A 20,508-nucleotide genomic window follows, 5' to 3' on the forward strand; every position below is an offset into this window, starting at 1 on the left:
AAATCTAAAAGTTTAAAGTTCAATCTAAAAGGTATTGTTTTACTTGTAAAATCAGTAATAAGCTTTCTTTCAAAACCATCTGCGTGTGGACTACATAGATTTTAAAATTGAAACTGCTTCAAATCATAACTTATTTCTAGATGGTAGATTTTCTTGACCCCATTTTCGATTTTTTTTGTCTCGTCAAGATAATTCAAACCTTTATTTCACGTCCGTGAACAACAGATACCCAAATTAGAAAAATTAAATACAGCGATGCAAAGACAAAAAAAAAGATGCTTTTTACCAAAAGTTCAGGGATAGCGGTCAAATCTTTCATGGAACCCTTACATATTCATGCATCTGTGGATAGTTTTATTTTTAACGATTCCAAATATTGTTGAATCAGTTCCATACAACGGAACTGCGAGAAGTTATTAGCATTTTAAAAAGAGAATGTTTATTGGGACTTAAATAAAAAATAACCAACACATAGGTATGTAGTAAGAAAAGAAAAGAATTTGAGTAACACGGTTTCTTATGACTGTAATGATTTTTTTGACGAATAATCAATGTAACAGCTCTTCTATAAGATTTTTAGAAACATCCGACCAACAAAAAGTCCAGAAAATGCATTTGAAAGCTGTGACCGAGAATTTCTTGACAACACGAAAAAAAAGTTTATTATCATTATCATAAATCTCATCCTTAGAATTGCTCTAACAAAATATTAGCGATCACTTGTGTATTAAAAAAAACTATCATATTTTGTAGCCCAACATACAAACGAAGGACATAGAAGGTGGAGCTACTGGCGCCGCAGATTCGAGACCAGAATGGTCCAACAAGTACGAATTTCTGTTCTCGTGCATTGCAATGTCCGTTGGGCTGGGAAATGTGTGGCGCTTCCCCTTTACTGCCTATGCGAATGGAGGTGGCGCTTTCTTGATTCCATACCTGGTGGTGTTGTTCGTTATCGGTGAGTTTACTATTCTGAAATATTAGTGTATGTTCAGGTTTAACAGATTTATGAAATTTCCCCTACAATTTTCAGGAAGGCCACTGTACTATCTCGAAATGATAATGGGTCAGTTCACAAGCAGAAGCTCGGTCAAAATTTGGCACATCTGTCCGCTTTTCAGAGGTAATTTTTGTGCTTAACCAGCTTAACTCAAGCACCCTAAAGTGCCTTAACCCGGCCTAACCAGTCCGGTTTTCAGTTGCTTGGGAAGTTACGTACCCTTGATCAATTTCTCAATCTAGCTGTTACCATTTACTGAAATCCAAACAGGCATTGGAATTGGACAATTGGTGGGAACAACGAGTGTTGTAAGCTACTATGTATCGTTGATAGCACTGACATTGGCTTACATTTTCGCTTCCTTCGCCTCGGAACTTCCATGGGCCAAATGCCAGGAATCTTGGGGTACCAATTGTATTAGTTCGGAAATAACCGTTCGCTCTGGAATCAAAAGTGACACGCTACAGAACGTGAGCAGCTCGCAGATATATTTCCTGTAAGTTAAAATGCCTAATGACATAAATTTAATTAGCGTACTTTAGTGAATGAATCGATTATCCAAAATTAGTGTATTGCCCTTAACGGCGTTGAATTGTTCAGACACATTCGAACAGAATGTACTGTATACTATAAAATTGAACTTTAAACAAAAAGATCTACAAGCTCGAACAAAAAATCTTCAGAAACTTGTGAAAAATTTTAATCTTTCTCTTTAAGAGAAGCTGTTAAATATTGATGAAAAACAGTGCCATCTATTACTTGATTGGCAACTTTTCAACGGCGCGGTAGATGGCAGTGTTCCTGGATAGGTTTTTAAAAAGTGACAATTTTTCGAAAGGGCGCACGGACGGCGTAGACAGATTTTTCGACTGTGCATTATTGCGTTTAGAAATCAATTTTAATGCCAAATATCACAAAAACGTTCTCTGAAAAAACTAACTTTTGAATTTTGATGAATTTATCTCTTTTTCCTAATACGGTTGCATACTTTTGTCCCTTTAAATTCTGATGATGAAAATGGGTCTAACGCATTTGTTTAATAATTGTTCCAAAAAATTACTTTATGGTTGTCTTAAGGGATTCAAATAGTATTAGTCAGTACAGTTTATTTCTTGAAACATCAATTTTATAAGGTACATGAGCAAAATTATGGTGGAATTTGTTTTTGGTTGCTAACTTTTGTCACTGACTTTAAACCTGGTTCAGAAATATATTTGCTTATCGTGTAAGTTGAAATATCCTTTTTTTATGGAACAGTGTTAAAAAAATATATGAAAATATAGCTACAGTACCGTTCATAATTGTATAGAAATTGCAAGCACGCAAATTCTCACTTCGACTTTCTGCGTTAGATAGGTCAACTATCACATTATTATATCACAAAATTTGAGCTTTCTGGAGTTTGTGGGGCCTGAGATACAGTAATTCTACGAAAATCGAACTTTTCGGACTTTAACCATTCAAACTGCAATATCTCAGAAACTACGCTACATTTTTCATTGAAATTTTGCAGAGCGATTGTTGATATTAAGTTAGCATGTCTGAAGTTTTTAAAAAGTTCTATCGATGGGATCAAAAGTTACGCGAGGTACAATATTTCAGGTATGAACCTAAAAATGCGATTTCCATAAAATTTCGGACGCAGTTTGCAGTTTGAGTGGTAAAGTCCAAAAGTCCGATTTTCGTAGAATTACTGTATCTCAGGCCACACAAACTCCAGAAAGCTCAAATTTCGTAGTACAATAGTGAACTTACTTAATTAATTAATGATCCCGCGCCGATCCTCCGGTGCATAGGGCCGTGGTAAGAGACCTCCACTGTTGACGATCCGGAGCCAGCGTCTTCGCCTGGTTCCGGTCAAGATTGTCGTCGACAGTTCGGATTTCAGCGGCTAGGCTTCGCCACCACGAGTTTCTGGGTCTGCCTCTCCTTCGATGACCTTCTGGATTCCAATCTAGCGCCTCTCTGCAAATCTCGTTTTCATCTTTCCGCAGCGTGTGCCCAATCCATGTCCACTTCGTTACTGAATCTCGATTTCTAGCGCCCTTTGATGACACCGGCGATGTAGTTCCTCATTTGGATCCAGTTGCCAGGCCACCAAGCGCGGATGATATTCCGCAGGTAGCGGTATACAAATACTTGCAGTTTTCGCGTCGTTACCGCATATGTGCACCAAGTTTCGCACCCGTACAGCAATACGGATTTGACGTTTGAGTTGAAGATTCGGATTTTTGTTCGTAAAGAGATCTGGCGTGACCGCCAGATGTTTCGGAGACTCGCAAATGCAAATCGGGCCTTTCTGATCCGGGTTTCGATGTCTTTCCTGGTACCACCATCAGGCGTTATCTGGCTACCAAGATACTGGAAGCACTCCACTTTCTCAACTTGTTGCCCAGCTACCATGAATCTGGAGGGATTTGCTGTGTTGATCTCCATCGGCTTGGTTTTTCCGACATTGACTTTGAGACCTGCTTTCTTGGAACTTTCGGTGAGGTCGTCGAGTTTGCTCTGCATATCCGGTTGTGTTTGGGCGAGCAAAACAATGTCGTCAGCCAGGTCAAGGTCGTTCAGTTGCTCCATTGTTGAAGGATTCCACGGCAATCCTCGGTTCGGTGTAAAGTCGATCGATCCAGTCAGAATCTCATCCATTACGATGAGGAAAAGGAGCGGTGATAAGATACATCCTTGTCTCACTTGTTCGTAGCGTTGTGATAGTGTGATAGTGAAAAATTTGATAAAAAAAAATCATCAGTGTAAAAAGTTCTGGAAGTTCAAGTCGAAGTGACAGTGCGCGTGCTTCCAATTTCTATGCAATTATGAATGGTCCTGTTAAGGCGGGCGTATAATAGCCCGTCAACCGTCGCGTCGCGTTGACATTTCATTTTAAGGATATCATTTTCCGTTTGAGCCACCACAATGATGCGTCGCGTCAGTGAAGGCCTTGTACTAAAACGAAAAACTTGTTCTAAACAGCAGCGTTCTCCAACGTCGACGCCCTGTTTTTGAAAAAAAAAAACAAAATTGTCTCGCGTCAGCTGCATTTTTAGTATTCCGTTTTAAAAGTTTTTATCGAAATTTGAAACTAAATCCATTTGTTCCTTTCAATTTTTTTAATATCTTAAACCAGGAAAAATAATTTTCCCACGCTAAACTTTATAACACCTTTGAGAAAATCGTATCATTACTAATTCTAGTTTGAGTTTACCGTTATCGTTTTTTTAGTTAAATGAATTTGATTTTATTTCATTTTATTTCGATTTGTTAAACATTTTATTTACGTATTTTCGTAACTAAGCTAAGTAATAGTTCCTTTATCATTTCGACCGTTTCCCATGCCATTCTCGAGGCTGCGTTCGATTTACAAAATATGCGCATGTGAATGAAATTATTGAAATTATGTGAATGGAGCTATTTTTACTGTTTCCTTTGTTAATTACATAATTAACAATTACACACTTACATAATTAACAATTACACACTAATTACACTGTCATATTGGTTGGTACTGGCGGGAGCTGTCAATCCAATACCGACAGAAAAATTAGTTAGAAGTAAACCATCGATAGATTCACTATTTTCATCCACTCCTGCTCTGGAAGGTGTCTATTTCGCAGGCGTTGCTAGTACCGCCAGCCAATTGTACGGGTTGTAATCAGGATCCATTGCGCTGGGAGGCGATCAACCGCATTCCTGCTCTATCTTATGAAATTTTACAATTTCAACAATTTTTTTATTTCACTCGCAAAAACTCGACGCCGTGAACGAAAGAAGCGAATCAAAACAAACTCTGGGTTGCTATGTCACCTAAAGCCTAGTCCACACTCGGCAACTTGGACTGCAATTTCGGTTGCTGAGACTTGTTTATGTTTACATGAATCTCGTCTCGTCTCAAGTCTCCCGACAAGTATGAGAGACCTTCAGCAACCAAGATGTAAACATAAACAAGTCTCAGCAACCGAAATCGCAGTCCAAGTTGCCTAGTGTGGACTAGGCTTAACGGTATATATTGTGAATTGTGATGCAAAAATCGTCGGGTGCGTCACGTCAGAGTTTTAGTACACAACGACGGCGTTGACAGCAGACGCGATGCGACGACCGACGCGGTATTGTGTGGCAGCCTTTAGTCTCCATATGTTACAAAATAAAGGAAAAGATGGATGAAGTGTGTAAAACTACATCCAAAAAGTAGGTCATGTTCCTTAGCCCCTGTGGTTATGCAATTTATTAAAAACTTATCAAAAAATGTTATCTTATCTTTATCTGCTGTGAATTTTTCAGTGAAAAAATAGGGTTTTAGAGGGTAAAATAGTAAAAGCAAACCAAAGCACTTAAATGTAAACAAAACTATTGCATATACGTAGAAAATAAATTCCATTTTTTCTATTTATAATCATTATGATTCACAGGGATGTCGTACTCAAGGAGAAAGATCAAATCGATGACGGTCTTGGAACACCGGATTGGAAACTCGCGCTCTGGTTGCTCCTAGCCTGGGTTATAATTTTCCTGGTCATGGTGCGTGGCGTTAAGAGCTCCGGCAAGGTTGCATACTTCCTGGCACTGTTTCCCTACGTGGTATTGATTACGATTTTAATCCGGGCCCTCACGCTTGATGGTGCCTGGGATGGGGTCATATTCTTCTTGAAGCCACAGTGGAGTGAGTTGCTCAATCCGACAGTAAGTATCAAATATCCACGAATCATTCAAACGGAAGCATTCAAAATCTAACGTGTCTTCAAAATCTGCCGCATCAGGTGTGGCGTGAAGCAGTTGTTCAGTGTTTTTTCTCTTTAGCTGCCGGCATGGGTCCAGTAATTATGCTCGCTTCATATAACAATTTTTTACACAACTGCCATAGGTAGGTAATATTTTTAAAAGAAACAGGAAAGAATCGTCAGCTTTTGCATGCTTCTATACCTAGAAAAAGACTTATGTATATGGTTCCTAACCTACGCAATTCGAACAAAACTAATCTAGGTGTGTCAAATTTTAACATTAAGGAAAATGAAATAATGGAGCAACCAATTTGAATCTGAAATCTGAATCTGAAATCTGAATCTGAAATCTGAATCTGAAATCTGAATCTGAAATCTGAATCTGAAATCTGAATCTGAAATCTGAATCTGAAATCTGAATCTGAAATCTGAATCTGAAATCTGAATCTGAAATCTGAATCTGAAATCAGAATCTGAGATCTGAATCTGAAATCTTTTTTTTTTTTTTTGGAGTTATCGACTGTAATTTGATTTTCGTTGGTTGTTGAATGGCAAACTCAGTCTTTGTACGTGTCGTTTTATTTAATACGTTTCCTTACGTTTCGGCTCTGATTGGAGCCTTCATCAGAGGTTTCTAAAAATGTGTGTTTTGTTATAATTTGTGTACATTGCTGCTTATAAAATAATTGGATTTTTGTAGGTTATGCTTACGTATTGTTGACGATGTGATTTTTGGCAGGACTACTAGGTGTGTTTAGTTTTTTTTGTGGATGGAAATCTGCTGTAAATCGTAACTGGGTTATTATTTTTTGTTTTCCAATAAGTGGATGTTCTACGGTAGTTTTGAATTATTGGGGGCTTACTTTGCGTCGGGTTTTGGAAAACATCGGATTTTTGTTATTCGGTTTGTACGATTCGACCACACGACTTATCACTTTGGCACTATGAGTTGGTTTTAGAGGGGAGATTGTGTGTTTGTGTGTGTGTTATTTTGTTGCTTTTATGGGAGGTTGTTTTAAGAGCGAGAGAGATTTGATGTTTGTTTTGATCGGGTTCGCTGGGCTATTGGCTCGTTGATGTTGGATGTGTTGGATGAGTCTCGTTCGATCGTTGGTGTGGCTGTAGTTGTTTCATCTGTTGGGTGGTTATTTTCGTTTGGGTCGGAGGTATCGTCGGCTATTGTTGATGTTTCGTTTTTGTGCTGGTTGTTTGGCTGGTGTTGACTGCATTGTGGTGGGTGGTTTATACTTCTTGTTTTGGCGGTTTGTTTTTTGGCTATGTTTAGAAGACCGGCATAGGCTGTGCTGAGACTTGCTATGTCAGATCGGTGGTTGACGGCATTACCTTCGGTGCTAATGTGGCACATTTCCAGTATGGGGAGAGCATAGGGTTTGTATGTGTGGTCTATTATTTTTACCTGGGTGAAGTCGAACGTGTGGTTGAACTTGGCGCAGTGTTCGACGAGTGCTGTTTCACTGCAGATATCAGTGACCTGTTTATCGGCTGGAGTGAAACCATTGTTTCGGAGTTGTTCGAGTTTGTTGACTAGGAATTTGTGGCCATTCATTCGCTTTCTGAGATGTTGTGTACTCATTCCAATGTACTTTTTTGAGCAATCGGTACATGGAATGGAGTATATGGTGTTATACTGGAGCATTTTATCGACTGGGTCCTTAACGTTGCTGATGACCGATTTGTTGCTGTTGACAATTTTGTGGGCGATGTGTATTTCTGGATATTGAGTTTTGAAGAGTTTGGCTATGTTCTGGCTGAGATGTGGTACATATGTCAGTGATCGGTATTTGGTTTCAATTGGTGTGCTGGGTGTTTGACTTTCTTCCGGATTGGTGTTGTTTGGTTATGCTTTTTTTCTTGTGGTGCTGCTTATTAATCGGTTTATAAGTCCAGTTGGAAAATCGTTTTGCTGTAGGTGTGTGCGTATGGTTTGGTTCTGCTGTGCTAGGTCATTGTCGGTAGAAAGTATTTGGATGCGTTTGATGAAATTGAGTGCAACATTCAACTTCATGTTGATCGGATGGAATGATTGGTAATTGAGGATTCTGCCCGAGGAAATTGATTTGCTGTACCATTTGGTCGTTAATGTTTGATCGTTGTTGCGGATGATCGTCGTGTCTAGATATGGCAGTTTCCTGTCTTGCTCAATTTCCATGGTGAATTGTAGATTTTCGTTGTAGGCGTTGAATGAGTCCAGTATGCTGTTCGATTTTTCCTCCGGAATAATGAGGAAAAGGTCATCAACATATTTATAGATTACTGGTATGTTGTAATCTATGTTTCGTGTGGCAGTGTCTAGTAAGGTGTCCATGCAAATATCGCTGAAATAGGACTGCCCATAGCTGTGCCTGCTGTTTGGATGTAATGTTGTCCGCTGTATTGGAAGTAGCTGCTGTTTAGTAGGAATTCTATGGTTTCTAGGAACAAGTCCAAGTTGATGGTAGTATTGGTTTTAATGTTGTCCCAGTGATTTATGATGTTCTGTAGTACCAGTTCTTTTGGTATGTTGGTGTAGAGAGTGACTACGTCGAGCGATATGAGGATGTGGTTTTCGGGAATCATCGTGTTTTTTATTTTGTTGACGAAGTCGAATGAATCGCGTAGGTTGTGTGTGCTGTTGAACGATTGTTTTAGTATTTCTGCGAAGTATTTTGATAGATAATATGTAGGAGCGATTCAACAACGCAACAACGATCAAACATTAACGACCAAATGGTACAGCAAATCAATTTCCTCGGGCAGACTCCTCAATTACCAATCATTCCATCCGATCAACATGAAGTTGAATGTTGCACTCGTTTGTTTGTTTGTTGTTTGTTTATTTGTCTGGGATTTTAACACTATCGTGTTATTCATCCCTATTCCTCCGTGGCTTGTGTCAATTTAAACTTTTGTGTACACAGTTTTGTGATAATGGTTCCTTTTTACTCATTTTTGCTCGGATTGATCGGATTCATATTTCTTCCATCAGCTTGCTTTTTTGTAGAAACAGTAGAATTTTCTTCTCTTCCTTCGGGCAGTTGGACAGAACCTGTCGAAGACTGCTCCCAAGACCCGAATCGTTTCTAGCTTGTTGGTAGCAAGGACAGTATAGGATTATGTGCTTTATGCTGAGGGGGACCTGGCAAGCAACACATAACGGTGGTTCTTCCCTAGCCATTAGGTATCCGTGGGTCATCCTGGTGTGTCCTATGCGAAGCCGTGTTAACGTTCGTCTTTCTTTAAACGATAAGCGGTCGACCCAAGTTTCTGTAGTATTTTTTATCTCTCGGAGCTTGTTTTGAGTTATGTTGTTCCACGTCTGGGACCATGATAGGGCGATGTACCGTTTAACCCATTGTACGACGTCGAGTGAAGGGATTCCTTGGTTTGGAGGATCAAGTAGACGCAAGTTGATCTGCTCGTTCATTCCCTGGTATTTTTGAGTGCCCAGGAATCCAACATAATGTTATGTTTTTTTGGATTGCGATTTCAGAGAGCTTGACAATCCAGGGGTGTTTAATATTGCCAGCTGCTACTGCTTTTAGGACACTGGCAGAGTCAGAAAAGATTACGGATCGGGTGGGTGGGCAACAGTTTAATGCTGCAGACTGAATTGCAAATGCTTCAGAGCTAAACACCGAGCAAATGGAAGGCAGGGACAGTGACAACTTAATGTTATTGTCCCCTGTCACACCACACCCTACTCTTCCATTGTTAGTTTTCGATCCATCTGTGTAGAATGTGGGGACATTTTTGTATTTCCTTTCGATAAGCTCGTAGAATTGGGGTATCACAATGGTTGGATTGGAACCAGCTTTTATTTTGGAGAGAAGTGAAAGGTCTACTTTAGGGGTGCGTGCGTTCCATTTAAGCAATCTTGGATCGTGTCTTGGATTGATAGCGGGCAGGGAATCGTGGATTCTGTTCAGTAACAATTCGACGCGACGAACGATAGGAACATCTTCATTTCGATTCAGTGACAACCACCGAATGGCCTTGACAGAAATCGAATTTGTGAATATATATTCAAGCGGTAACTGGCCACTTTCCGCCATTAGCGAGGGGATGGGACTACTTTTGAAGCTGCTGCTGAAGCTGATACAGCGGATTGCCTGGTTGTACACGGGTTCCAATTTTTCCATTATTTTGTCCAATTCGCGACTGAATACTCCGACTCCATGTAGCATGGTTGGTAACAACCAGCCGTGAACGAAAAGATGTAACGAAGAGCGAGATCCTGCAACTTTGTAGCTGCAGAGCTTTTTATGGATATTAAGTTTGCTCTTAGAGGCATTTCGCACGTAGTTGATGTGTTTTTTGAATCTAAGTTGGTCATCTATCCAAACCCCAAGAATGCGGGCAGAACGAACCAAAGAAATGGTTTTGTTCTGCATTATAATAGGGGGAATCTTGCGTAATCTTTTTCTGTTTGGACCCAGATGCATCAATTTGGACTTCTCAGGTGCAAAAGCGAATCCTATTGTGGGGGCCCAGTTGGAAATCCTGTCGACTGCTAGTTGAAGTTTTTTGCGGGCTAGGCGAGAATAGGGCGAAGAGGAGATCAGGATGATGTCGTCAGCGTGAGCCAATATTTCTGTATCTTCTGGAATGACCTCAAATACGGACTGTAGTCCAATGAGGAAGAGCGTTGGAGCGATAACCAAGCCCTGAGGTACGCCTTCATGTATTGTGTGGATGGAGGAATATTTGCCATTTATGAACACCCTCGCTGTTCTGTTCGTTAAAAAACTTTGGATATAATTCCCCATTCTGCCCAGAATCCCCCAATCTTTTATCGAGGAAAGAATTATACGGCGGCTGACTCGATCAAACACTTTAGAAAGATCGAGGGAAAGGCATTCCACGTGTCGGTTGTTTTCAAGAGCACTATCTAATATGTTTTCCAAAGTTGTCAGGTGATCGTCCGTAGCAAGGCCGGGCGGAATCCAAATTGTTGATGATTAAAACGGTTGGCTGATTCTAGCATTGAGACTAGTCGTCGCTTCACCATACGTTCTAGTATTTTTCCCGAACAGTCCAGGAGTGTAATGGGACTATTAAGCTGGTGTAGATCTTGCTGTAGTTTTGGGATGGGAATTATAAGTCCTTGCTTCCACTGGACCCAGGACCCAGTCGATAAAATGCTCCAGTATAACACCATATACTCCATTCCATGTACCGATTGCTCAAAAAAGTACATTGGAATGAGTACACAACATCTCAGAAAGCGAATGAATGGCCACAAATTCCTAGTCAACAAACTCGAACAACTCCGAAACAATAGTTTCACTCCAGCCGATAAACAGGTCACTGATATCTGCAGTGAAACAGCACTCGTCGAACACTGCGCCAAGTTCAACCACACGTTCGACTTCACCCAGGTAAAAATAATAGACCACACATACAAACCCTATGCTCTCCCCATACTGGAAATGTGCCACAATAGCACCGAAGGTAATGCCGTCAACCACCGATCTGACATAGCAAGTCTCAGCACAGCCTATGCCGGTCTTCTAAGCATAGCCAAAAAACAAACCGCCAAAACAAGAAGTATAAACCACCCACCACAATGCAGTCAACACCAGCCAAACAACCAGCACAAAAACGAAACATCAACAATAGCCGACGATACCTCCAACCCAAACGAAAATAACCACCCAACAGATGAAACAACTACAGCCACACCGATCGAACGAGACTCATCCAACACATCCAACATCAACGAGCCAATAGCCCAGCGAACCCGATCAAAACAAACATCAAATCTCTCTTGCTCTTAAAACAACCTCCCATAAAAGCAACAAAATAACACACACACAAACACACAATCTCCCCTCTAAAACCAACTCATAGTGCCAAAGTGATAAGTCGTGTGGTCGAATCGTTCAAACCGAATAACAAAAATCCGATGTTTTCCAAAACCCGACGCAAAGTAAGCCCCCAATAATTCAAAACTACCGTAGAACATCCACTTATTGGAAAACAAAAAATAATATTATTTCAAAGTAGTCGAAGATTCCTTTGAATTCAGCTACAGTATTTGAAAGACCCAAATACTAGTATTTCACTAGCTACTTGCTAGCATCCTCAGTGGGTTATCGACTGAAGAAAGTGTATCATATCCCTCCCTTAAATTGTCCAAGCTAGGTAGCTCTGAATTATTTGTAGGTAAAAAGAACCTGAACAGTAATTCGCTGAAGTTAGATGTAGCGGAAAGTATTGAAATTTTCAATCAAAATTCAGCTAAACTGTTGAACGGAGACAACGGACCAGGTCATAGTTGGCTGTTCAAGTTCTTAGGTAGGAAGAAATATAATTTACCTGACAACGCCCAAAATAGGGCGGATAACAATAATAATCTACCTGACAACACCCAGAAAAGGGTAGGTAGGCCCAAGAAACTGACAACGGCACATTTGCCGAGCATTCGAAGGTTCTTTTTACCTACAAATAATTCAGAGCTACCTAGCTTGGACAATTTAAGGGAGGGATATGATACACTTTCTTCAGTCGATAACCCACTGAGGATGCTAGCAAGTAGCTAGTGAAATACTAGTATTTGGGTCTTTCAAATACTGTAGCTGAATTCAAAGGAATCTTCGACTACTTTGAAATAATAGTTTCATTCAGCTAAGAGGTTCTTCAAACCTTTGATTATTAGAAAAAATAATAACCCAGTTACGATTTACAGCAGATTCCCATCCACAAAAAAAACTAAACACACCTAGTAGTCCTGCCAAAAATCACATCGTCAACAATACGTAAGCATAACCTACAAAAAATCCAATTATTTTATAAGCACCAATGTACACAAATTATAACAAAACACACATTTTTAGAAACCTCTGATGAAGGCTCCAATCAGAGCCGAAACGTAAGGAAACGTATTAAATAAAACGACACGTACAAAGACTGAGTTTGCCATTCAACAACCAACGAATCTGAAATCGCAATCTGAATCTGAAATCTGAATCTGAAATCTGAATCTGAAGTCTGAATCTGAAATCTGAATCTGAAATCTGAATCTGAAATCTGAATCTGAAATCTGAATCTGAAATCTGAATCTGAAATCTGAATCTGAAATCTGAATCTGAAATCTGAATCTGAAATCTGCAGTGTCCGGCACAAAAACGCTAATCCGCTAATCGCTAATTAATCCGCTAACTTTCGGTTAGCGAATTTATTTTCTCGCTATTTTTTTCATTAGCTAGCGGATAAGAAAGTTCCGCTAATTTTTAGTTTCGCTAACTGAAAAACGCTACCTCTTTGAAGTATTAATTTGGCCATTAACTTATAGATCATAAATTCGGCATCATTCAGATTTAAAATTTTGAATCCCATCAGGTATTTAAATTTTCTTAAAGATTGATTTCAGAAGCTTTTCGAACTCGATTTTACTGGAAGAATAAGCGTCTTTTTGAATTGTCTTCACTTGAATTTATGTCTGAAGCATAAGTCTTCTTTGAATATAAAAGAGATGAAAACGTTGTGAAAAATTGAAATTTCCAGAACGAAATAAGCCAATAAATAAATCAATCTTTTGAGCATTAATGTCAAAAAAGATGAAAAACCATTTCGGACAGAACAAAACATCTACCTAAAGAGAATCTTTGCATTAACTGATGTAAAAATATTATTAAGTGGTGAATGTTTTGAAAAATTTAATTCCAAAGTTTTTCCTTTTATTTTCCACCAAATACGGTAACTGAAACTAAAAGTGGACTGACGCAACTGATATAAATAGAGTCAATTTAATTAAAGATGGCTGCAAAATTTGTGTTTTGCTTATCTTGTTCAAAACTTTCTTCTATCGATTAGCGATTAGCGCTTTATTACAGATCGATAACTTTTACGCAACATTTAGCGGTTTAATTAGCGATCGCTAACTTTGACCGAGTTAGCGATTTAATTAGCGCCGCTAACTTTTCAGTTAGCGATGCCGAACACTGGAAATCTGAATCTAAATCTGAAATCTGAATCTTTTTTTTTTTTTTTCCGGGGTAAATTTTTCGGCTATCAGTCAACTTAAATAGCAAAGACGACTATTTATTTAAGATCCAACGTTTCGATCCTTATAGGATCATCATCAGGGACTGTAATTTTATTATATGTTAACACAGTTTTACAAATTAGTTCACTTATTATGAAATTGCTTACCGAAAAAATGTCGTCTTTTTGTTTTGGATTGATTCGGCTGATCAGATAAAGCTCTCTAAGCTGTTCTTAGAGACGATCGAATTTTGCGTGAATAGCAGTTTTTTCTGTTTTGATAATATCTACTACAAACAGAAAACTGGCCTTGCCATGGGAAGCCCCATTGCACCGTCTATAGCAGAGATCGTTGTCGATGATCTACTCGACTCTGCAACTGCTGATAGTGCTATCCCCATCCCACATTTGAGGAAATATGTGGATGATTTGTTTTTGGTTTTGCCCGAACATGCTGTTGATACAGTTTTGAATGTTTTTAACTCACAACACCGAAACATTCAATTCACTGTAGAAATCGAAATAGACCATTGTTTACCATTCTTGGATATGATGTTATACCGAAGTGAAGAGGGAACGATTTGCACAGACTGGTACATGAAACCAATTGCATCGGGAAGATTTTTAAATTTTCATTCTTTTCACCCATTGCACCAGAAACTGAACGTGGCGATTAGTTTTGCTAAACGGGTTTCGCTGTTTTCTTCTTTCTCTAGCAAAAAGAAAACACACGAGGTTATTAGAAACTATTTGCGCCTGAATGATTATCCAATAAGCTTGTCAATGGTATAATCAATAGATTGAATGAAAAATTAAAACCTCAAACAGCTATGGAAGCGGACGAAAGCAAAATAACCCGCTCGCTCACAAATATTATTGGACTCACACCCACCCTAACTAAAACATTACATTCAGAATATGCTAATGTGCGAATAGCGAGCAAACAAACTAAAACAATTGGTTCTCTTTTCCCAATTGTGAAAGATAAAACCCCGCAAGATGAACAAACGAATGTTATTTACAAAATTAACTGCAAAGGTGAATGGAAAACCGAAGGAACTGCAGAAGGAGAAAATTGCACGGCCTGTTATATTGGATGCACAACAAGAAAATTAAAACAGCGGATCTCACAACATAGAACACAGACAAATGAACTTAAACGTCTGTGGGACATAGGCTATACGAAACAGGACTACGCCATTCAGCAACTTCGCCAACAAACAGCACTTTTAGAGCATGAAACAGCTATGGATCATCTGTTCGATATCGACAAAGCAGAAATCATCGACAGATGTGACAACGAAGGCAAATTGCTGATCCTGGAAAGTTGCCACATAAAAACTACAAAAAACGCGATCAATTCAAAAAAAGACACCGAAAACATACATTCCACATACGGAAATATTTTTAGAACAATATGTAACATAAGAAAAATTAAATCACAACATAAAAACACAAATACAGAAACACACACCCAACAACATGTAATAGACACCACCTAATACACACTCGTTGTGATCAGATAAAAAAACAGTTGGAAAGTGAAAGTGAAAACTGTGTGACAACTTTCAGATGCTGGTGAATATAAATCCAAAAATTGTAGGAAAAAACGGTTTTTCAACCGCAAAACTTTGTACACAGTAAGTGAACATGTAGAGACACGAAAGCCACAACCGTGGTAAAATGTCTATAATAAATATAAAAAAAAAAAGTAAGTGAACACAACATTTATTCCAACAACATCCAAATTAATTTGAAAAATATTGTAACAGATATACAAGACAGCTTTATCTGATCAGCCGAATCAATCCAAAACAAAAAGACGACATTTTTTCGGTAAGCAATTTCATAATAAGTGAACTAATTTGTAAAACTGTGTTAACATATAATAAAATAACAGTCCCTGATGATGATCCTATAAGGATCGAAACGTTGGATCTTAAATAAATAGTCGTCTTTGCTATTTAAGTTGACTGATAGCCCAAAAATTTACCCCGGAAAAAACATATTTAACAGTCGAAAATCGATACCGAAATCTGAATCTGAAATCTGAATCTGAATCTGAAATTCGAATCTGAAGTCTGAATCTGAAATCTGGAATCTGAATCCTAAATTTGAATCTTTCGATTTTCTCCAAAAGGTTAAGCTTTGAACACTCATCTTCACACTTGTTTTGGTTCGCTATGTCGGTGAAATAAAAGCATATTTCTGAACGCTTCTCTTTTGAATCTTGTTAAAAAATTTGGCCTTTTTTCACCGCCATATCAACTAACAAAATATATAAGTGTCGTACTAATCAGTTATCTAAATATTACTTCTACACCTAGGTCTGGTATTCAGCTACAACGCAATTGTTCTTTTCGCTCTCTGTTGGCATGGGAAGCATCATCATGTTCTCGTCCTACAATAATTTTCATCACAATATTTATAGGTAAGCGACATCGGAAAACATACATCCAATCCAAATTCTGGACATAATAATAAATGTTTTTATACTTGTTTCGAAGAGTGATGCCACCTACTTATGGTGTGAATGTCTTATTGAGTGATTCTAATTTTTATAAGAAACATGACAAGTCTGGCATTTTTGTCCTTTGAAGGGGGAAAGCCCACTGCAACCAGATTGTGGTACCTAATTACCTCGCTTTACTATACGCTAATTGAAGTGACAGTTGATTTGCTGATTGAGCATTTTGTCCCAATCGGATATGATATCCAAGATATATGATCAGAGCCGGATTAAGCCATCGGGGGGCCCGGGGCAATTTTTCTCGGGGGCCCCCTATGATTCAATTTTTTTTCAAATGCTATCCTGAACATTTTAAACGTCTTGAAGAACTGGAGATGAGTTCAATATACTCTCTTCAAATTGCCATGTTTTCTGTATAGAAGATGGTTTCTGGTGTCTTCAAATAAAAATTATTAATCAATCAAGTGCAAACATTGCGGAAGAGTTTAGAAATTTTTCACAAAGTAAAGCTCTGATTTGAGCTTCCAAATGCAAAATTAAATTCTCAATTTTTTGAATACCCTTATCACCAACTAAAATTCTCTGATTTAGAATAGTGACCGGATAGATATTTAAAATGTTTTTCATTTCATCATTGATCGTCTGGTTTGTGCTTCATCGAGAAATTTTCACCTTATGACAATTGGAATGTATGTATCATGAAGATTTGAAACATAAAATACAAAATTCAAAAAAATAAACAAAATAATTAAATTCCATAGAAATACAGATATAAGAGTTTAAGAATTCAAAACTTTGAATACTGTTATTTTCAGAACCACAATTCAGTGTATTCTGAATCTGAATCTGAATCATAATTTCAAATCAAGTTTTGAGGAACGAAATATAAATTAAATTTAAAAAAATTGAGAATCCAGAGCCAAAGCAGAAATTCAACCAAATGTGTATTTCAATTTTATACCTTTGAAAAACAAACAAAACGTTTTCGTGGGATGGTTATGGATATGATTCTCATCGGATAAAAAAAAAGTTATCAAATTGTTATTCTGAATGTGACAACAGTTAAATTCGATGCTCCCGAAGCCAAGGGGGTATAAATGAAAAAATGATCGTTTGAAAAAAAAACAATTCAGAATAGAGATTAAATGTTTAAAATCCAGAATCAGTTATCATTGAAAAAAGCCAGATCAGGAATCCAAATGAGTTAAGAACCTAAAACAAAGATCATGAGTTCTCAAAATTCAGAAAAACCATGGAGATGAAATGAACTTCAGTAACTGAAGTAACAACACAAGACTTGAAAATCTCAATGAACTGAATCTGGAAAAACAAAAGATGAAAAAAAAACATAAAAATATTCATGTTACAAGAATCACTCAATGATATTAGCAACTCAACTATGAGATCGTATAATTTGAGAATGATCATTTGGAAAATGATATGCTGACTTCAGAATATTTACTTCAGTATATAATAAAATTTTGGTTAAATCAGTTGAAAATGTTTTAATACGAATTTTATTTAAACCTAAGATAAAAATTGGGATGGAAATTCTATAAAGAAACTCAGTACTGTCAATTGGTCCAAAATTTTGATCCCTGGTAAAATTTTGAAATGTTTGTCAAAAAGCTTCTCTGTTCTCTCTTAGCACTGTGAGCCAGTTTTGGCGAAATTAGCTGCTATTTTAGAGCAGTATCCGTTACTTGGAAAGTTAACGTAATAATAAACATTATTATTGTGCAAGACGTTTGCGTGTAATGAAAATGAAGAGATGTTTTTCTTTATTTTACCAGACTGAAATGTGTTGATAAAAAAAAAAACTTGAGGTGTTTTCCTCATATTCTTTTGATTTTTTTCGAATTTGGTTTACATTATTTTTGTCCAGATTTTGGGTTGAAAATTTTGAAATTCAATACCAAGATTTTGATGTTCTCAGCCCGAAAAATGCGGAAGAACTTCTTCGCTGCTTCCTCTAGGGGGCCCCCTTAAATTATGTAAGAGAAAAACTATTCTAGATATTATTTCACGGGGGCCGCTTTAGTTGTTATATTTCAGGTTTTCATTCCGATTTTCTTGTTTTGATTTCTTTTCATAGATTTGTAGAAATTGAGGGAGTATGATTAAAGTAATGTTAATTTTTTTTTCCTCGGTGGGCCCCCCCTGAGCCGGGGCAATTGCCCCTTTTGCCCCCCCTTTAATCCGGCCTTGTATATGATATAACCTTCTTAGGACTTATGGCAACCATAAATATATCTTGTGCGCTTATTAATTTTGCCCTAAATGTACGCTTTCTTCGATTGAGGTGAGCGCAGCAGTGGCATACCTAGTAGGTGGTCTGCAATTGCTTATTCGAACCTGCAGAACCTACAGTCATTGCTTTGGATAATGTTTATTCTTTTGAGATGGTGTTTTGTTGGACAATGTTCGGTCAATAGACCTAGTGTACGTACTTAACTCGTGCTAACATAAGTTCAACATGTTTTTGGAGAGTCGTGCGCTTGGTTCAATGAATATTTTTGCCTGAGTTGCTCCATCCGCTGTTTTCCAGTTGGAAACAATAGTGGTGCTTCCCCAGTTCGGCACTCCATAGTTAAGGCACTCCTCGATACTCCGCAGAAAGATTCTTTTCGCTTGGACACATTTTAGGGTGCTCATTTTTGTGGTTTTCTGCAAAGGTGGGGTAATGCACCGGTTTTTTGACATTGGCACATGCTTGCTTTACTCGTTTTGGTTTGGTCCATGGTTCGGTCGGTCGGTCCTGGTTCTTTACAAGGCCTGTTTAGGCTGCCCGGGTCTTTGAGCAGCTTTAGCGGTGGTGTTCCCTTCAACAACTCTGCTTTCTGGATTTCTCCTAGTTAAATTAAATCGAAAACTTGCGAGAAACGTCGATTAAATAGAAAAATGAAATCTATGTAAGAACCGAGCTATGCACAAGGATAGGGTCAATGTATTTCGTTTAATCCGAGGTTTCACTTATCCAAAGTGGCCCTCCTCCGACTACCTCGGTAAAGCAGGTACTGTACATCCTTTTGCATACCATCCACGCGTAAAGCTCGATAAATATATGGATCTTGTGTCAACCTGATGGATGGACGCTAACGCAGGAGCTCAGGAAATTGGAGTTCGGGTAAGCGGGGTTCTACTGTTTAAAGATTCTCCTGACTTTTTGGATAAATAACCTTAATGTACTCTTTTCGTTGTTGCGGGATATGGTAACCCTATAATCAACTGTACATATTTTGTATTATCTGAGGTGGTACCGGAATATTACAATACAATCAAATACTGCCTATGCCTTGGTGGTTATAGGTATACCAAACATGAAAATTATAAATTTGCTTTTCAAATATTCCTGTACTATACCATAATTTGTGTTTATTGATTACTGTTTGAAGATTCAAGATGCTTATCGAGCTCATTGTTTAAAACGACTAAAAGTGCATGTGCATTAAAGTGCCCCAAACTTGTAAGGGAAATTTGAAACCTGTGGAATGTTATGCGCAGCTGGCTAATATTGATCCTAAGCCTTGTACAAGATTCCATGCCGAAGATCGGACCACGGGAAGAGGTCTCTCAACGAGCCTGAAGTTTGTATGGGATTTTAAGACATTTTGTTAGGGAGGAACATGAAAAACCATTTTTTTATCAAAAACTCTGGTCCTCTTCGACAGATTTCTTTTGAAAACGGGCTTAAATTATGGAAAATATTTCATCCGAAAACTGAATTTCGATTAATGTTTATCTACATAAAAACGTTATTAGGCTTCAAAAATGGGCTGACAGTTTTAGGTATGATATTCACCACCGTTAATGAGACGTCAAAATGTTCGACCACCTCGACCGGAACACTCGAATTGAAAGGCATGGCTTTTCATCAAATCATGACCGATTTAGATTGTTTTTGTTGCGTTTGATTGGAAAATTCTTTTATTTTTGGTTGTGGTTGCGGTTAATATTCACGTGATAACACAGTTGAAGTGATAGTTCGTGGAGAAGTCCAGGCGAAACATTAGGGGAGAATCAAATTACTTGATCCCCATTTCTTGTTTTCATGATATTTTCAAGTGAAAATTACACTCCAGAAGCCCATTTTCGCTGTAAAATGCGCATAAGTTAAGCTAAAAATGATGATTATAAACCTGAAGGAAGAAGGCTGAAATTCGCTGTATCGTTTTCTGTATCGTTTTTTTACTGTTCGGCAAAAAGCCAGCAATTGTTGAAAAGATTTGTAATCGTTCAAATTTTAACTTTAAATGATCAGTTTCGTGTAGCGAGTCATGTAACTCAGTTGTTAGATGCTAAATTTAGATTTAGCTATTTTTAGAATAACTATTAAT

General features: G+C 38.0%; 1 protein-coding gene across 2 annotated transcripts in view; it reads left to right on the plus strand.

The window, feature by feature from the left end:
- The window catches only part of LOC129738694 (sodium-dependent nutrient amino acid transporter 1), an 87,399-nt gene that overhangs the window by 14,438 nt on the left and 52,453 nt on the right, over positions 1 to 20,508 (plus strand). The window contains exons 2-6 of one of the 2 annotated variants that reach the window (XM_055729950.1): positions 754 to 958; positions 1,034 to 1,123; positions 1,271 to 1,496; positions 5,407 to 5,677; positions 5,755 to 5,858. In XM_055729950.1, the coding sequence (XP_055585925.1) occupies positions 754 to 958; positions 1,034 to 1,123; positions 1,271 to 1,496; positions 5,407 to 5,677; positions 5,755 to 5,858 (896 nt within the window). Of the gene's footprint in view, positions 1 to 753; positions 959 to 1,033; positions 1,124 to 1,270; positions 1,497 to 5,406; positions 5,678 to 5,754; positions 5,859 to 16,028; positions 16,133 to 20,508 lie in introns of both variants that reach the window. The other variant, XM_055729949.1, reaches the window with a different exon arrangement.

This window comes from Uranotaenia lowii, chromosome 1 (assembly GCF_029784155.1).
Source record: "Uranotaenia lowii strain MFRU-FL chromosome 1, ASM2978415v1, whole genome shotgun sequence".
NCBI lineage: Eukaryota > Metazoa > Arthropoda > Insecta > Diptera > Culicidae > Uranotaenia > Uranotaenia lowii.